Here is a 3,945-nt window from a genome sequence, read left to right as displayed (position 1 = left end):
AGAAACTTTATTCGAAGGGCGTATTTTATACATTTGAAAGCTCTTATCATATAAAGTATACCTTTAATTTCTAGTCTTCACACCAGGAACATTAGTCAAAAATTGTATCCTCTTTAAAAAACCCAAAACAAAACAAACAAAAAAACACATCAGCGTAAATGTTTATCTACATTCAGTCAAAAACCAAGTCATTTCATTTATTTAGTCATCTCAGTTGTGTGATGTGATGAGAAGAAGTATTTCTGCCTTACAGATTGCCATTAGCTTTTTGTCACACTTAAAATTCAAGATCAAAACTTTCCTTTCATCATCAGTGGTGATCTGAGTAAATAAATTGTTCTAATTATTTCATTTGAGGGAAACAACAGTATCTAAACAAAGCTCTTTGGATAGCTTTACAGCAGAACCCTGTATACATGGCACACTTAAAACGGACGTAATTAAGAAAAAAAAATGAACTACGTTAAAAGTTATCTAAAAGGAACACACCAAGAACAGAAAATTAAGAATAAGAACACAAAAAAATTCAACCTTCTGAGAATGAGTTACAAAAAACATTTGTGTAATATTTGGACCACAGAGAAGAACCATTATTCACAAATAGAGAAAACATGAAACAGCCGTAATCTTGTTGGCAATTGTTAATTCCAACAAGCAAAAAAAGGAAAGAAAACATCTAAACTCCATTAATGTTGATTTGAGGTCCGTGTTTATTCAACAATTAAATATAAGCAAACTAATGGGAAAGCTCGAAGAGACAACCACCACTGATAAAAAAATAACATGATGGCCCAATGGATAGTTGAAATATTCTATTGACTCAATAAAAATATAAGAGACAATTGTAATGTTTTTGAAGGCGTTGGTCCTCATATATCTGGAATTAAACAAACAACCCAAAGGTCTATATATATCAGAAATAAATATTACTCCTACAGTCAAGCATAGCGGTGGGAGTGTGATGATCTGGGCTACTTTCCTGCTTCAAGACTGGGATGATTTGCTGTAATAGTTGCAAACAGGAATTATTCTAAGGAAGAATGTCCAGCCTTCAGATTGGCACCTTAGGCCCAAAACACTGCAGCAAACCAAGTATCCACGGCAACTAGCAATTCCACCTCAGATTTACCAAAACATTCCCCTAAAATTAACGTTCCAAAAGATCTAGAGAAAATCTAGACCAAAATCCAAATACATCAAGAATTTTAAAAAGGCATTTCTTGCTGAAAAAAAGCTAGAGTTCCCAAATTAAGCTTAGATTTTTTTCTCTCTCTCTCTCTGTTTCAAATAAAACATTCTTAAGTGGTAATTTGCGTAAACCCATGTTTCTTTGTAGAATTTATTGGATCTGAAATATCTAAGTGAGACAAAAAGCAAAGGTCAAAGAAATCTGTAAGTGGTGAAAACTTTTTCACATCACTGCACACATATCTTGTACTATAGTCACTTTACCAATGAGCTACAGCTGTATGTACAATGTTTTACATCAGACACACCAAGAACAGACAAAAGGCAAAAATAAACAAATCTGAGTTAAGCGGGAAAAACGAAAAATCTGTACAGGTAATCTCTGAACAGCAATGATTAACCTCTGTATGTTTTATACACAGAAACAACTGTACAAATCATACAGTAATAAACTGGAAATGAGACACTTTGAAATTTGTAGTATTTTACCGTTTTATCAACGCTTCTCTATACAGTTATTTTATCCCCTTTCCCAGCCACTAACATATTTCACATCAACTTACAAATAACATAATTTATGCACTTAATGACAAGCTCCGAGGAATCTAAAACTCACATTCACTGTCAGAATTAACATTAGCCATAATCTTTTTATGCTACGAGTTCAATACATCCCACTTTCAGATTAGTAAACGTATTGCAGTTCTTATACTTCTGGGCTTTGGCTGCTCAGAGAAGCAGTTTGAGGCCTGAAGGCGCTTTTCCACTCATAATAGAGTGGAGAATATCGCCTAGCAATGACTGCATGAGGAGATATGTCTCTGGTAAACAGTTTAGTACATTCTACTTAAATCTGAATGCACAGACATTTTGCCAGAAAAAAAAAGGGGGGGGGGGGGGGGGGGGGGGGGATCAGCCCAGCACAGTGTATTCTCCAGTTTTCATCCCTGAAACACGCACACCTCCTAAAATCTCATCTGACTCTAGTTGGATGGTATCTGTCAGTTTGTCCGTGTGGATGGATAGGACTCTACGAGGGCGAAGCAGTGACACACTAACTTAAAAACACTCTGCGCTTTATGACACAGCTCTTCTAGATGTACTGTAACCCAGGTTGGCGCCGCTGCTCTTCTGTGTGATTTTGATCGTGGTGGCGACCGTCAAGCTTGGCGTCATGGCAGCAGGGAAGCTGGACGTCACAGCAGACGCAAATCCAACCGTGGTGCTGAAAACGGGAGCCGGCTCACAAGGGCAGCCGTGCTGCAGCAGGATGTCGACGCACTCCTGGCTTCCAGCGCTTTGAGCCAGGGCCAGCGCCGTCTGACCCTGGGCGTCCCGGTGCCGGACGTCACAGCCATACTGGAGACGGAAACGGAGATGATAACAAATCTGGTTAAAGTGGGCGGATGACAAATATGTATCAACAGTGCTTTGCGGAAAGCAGAGAAAAACCAATCCAAATTTTTTCACTTCAAATCTGATTCCGATGCTTATTTTAATTACTGCGGATCCCAGTACTTTTCCTGACACCACAGCTGTGTTTTAATATTACCATCATTACTGATGCTGTTTTATATACTCTAATAATAATCCCAGAGGGAAATTACTTCTTTGCATTTAACCAATCCCCTTGGGGAGCAGTGGGCTGCCATTGTGAGACACCCAGGGAGCAGTGTGAGGTTAAGGGTCTTGCTCAGGGACCCAGAATGGCAGTCTGTGGAAGCGGGGGATCGAACTCACAATCTCAGGATTCAAAGCCCTATTTCCTAACCACTAGGCCGCCACTCCCTATCGAAGCCGTCATAAACCCCTCAGTACAAACAAGTATGATACATATTAAGTCTGCCACTATGATTAAGGCCCATTATCACAGACACTAGATCTAGAATTTTGAACACTGGGACCGATACAGATATTAATATCAGATTGGTGCATCTCTAGCAGCAATACTAACAGCTTCCAAACCACCACATATTCTGTCGCATAACACAAAGTACAACATAGTTTGACAGGATTTTTGTATTCTATAAATGGAAAGCAAGATTTACAATGACGCACCAGCAATAGTCACACCTAAAAGTCTTAAATACACAATGTGCAGCTGTATCTACACCCATTTATTCTTGTACCCTTCAATGAAATTCAGTTTGATTATCTTTAGAAGTCAAGAGAACATTAATCACAGGAGGAGTCAAGAGACCTTGGTTGCTTTGCAGGAGCTGCTAGGATCAACCACTTAAGTGGGAAAACCTAATAAAAGGATAACTATACTGTCTACATACAACAAATCTATTGTTTGGAAGATTTTGCAAAAAATGTTCCTTTGTATTTTACCTGAAGTAATGTAAGGGACACAGCAAAGTGGGAGAAGGTGCTTTCGGTCAAAGTTCAAAGTAGAAAAAAAAATGCTTGGAATACATTCGGTGAAAAACCGAACCCCTAAACACACCATCTTTATTGTGGAACATAGTGGTGGCAGCATCATCCTGAAGGAGTGCTTTACTTCAGCAGGGGCGGAGGAGCTGTTTGGAGTTAGTAGGAAGATGAATGCAAATGAATGCACACAAATTCTTTCAAAACACATGTTGGAGGCCGCAAAAGAGTTGAAACTGGGAAGGTTAGATTTCCAGCAGGACAATAATCCTAAAATACTACAATTAAGGCTTTAGACGTGCTGACTTTCATGTGCTGGAATCACCTAGTTAAAGTCTATATATATATATATATATATATATATATATATATATATATATATAT

The 3,945-nt window shown here is 38.5% G+C and overlaps 1 protein-coding gene across 1 annotated transcript in view; it reads right to left on the bottom strand.

Annotated features, from left to right (window-relative positions):
- Positions 1-2,092: 2,092 nt before the first annotated feature.
- agap2 (ArfGAP with GTPase domain, ankyrin repeat and PH domain 2) overlaps positions 2,093-3,945 on the bottom strand; it is a 23,561-nt gene continuing 21,708 nt past the window's right edge. The window contains exon 20 of the mRNA XM_015370668.1: positions 2,093-2,547. Coding sequence (XP_015226154.1) covers positions 2,266-2,547 — 282 coding nt within the window. The 3' untranslated portion in view covers positions 2,093-2,265. The remainder of the gene's footprint in view (positions 2,548-3,945) is intronic.

Source organism: Cyprinodon variegatus, unplaced genomic scaffold (assembly GCF_000732505.1).
Source record: "Cyprinodon variegatus isolate N-32 unplaced genomic scaffold, C_variegatus-1.0 Scaffold47, whole genome shotgun sequence".
In the NCBI taxonomy this organism is placed as follows: Eukaryota; Metazoa; Chordata; class Actinopteri; order Cyprinodontiformes; family Cyprinodontidae; genus Cyprinodon; species Cyprinodon variegatus.
This window is presented reverse-complemented; position numbering and strand designations above follow the sequence as displayed.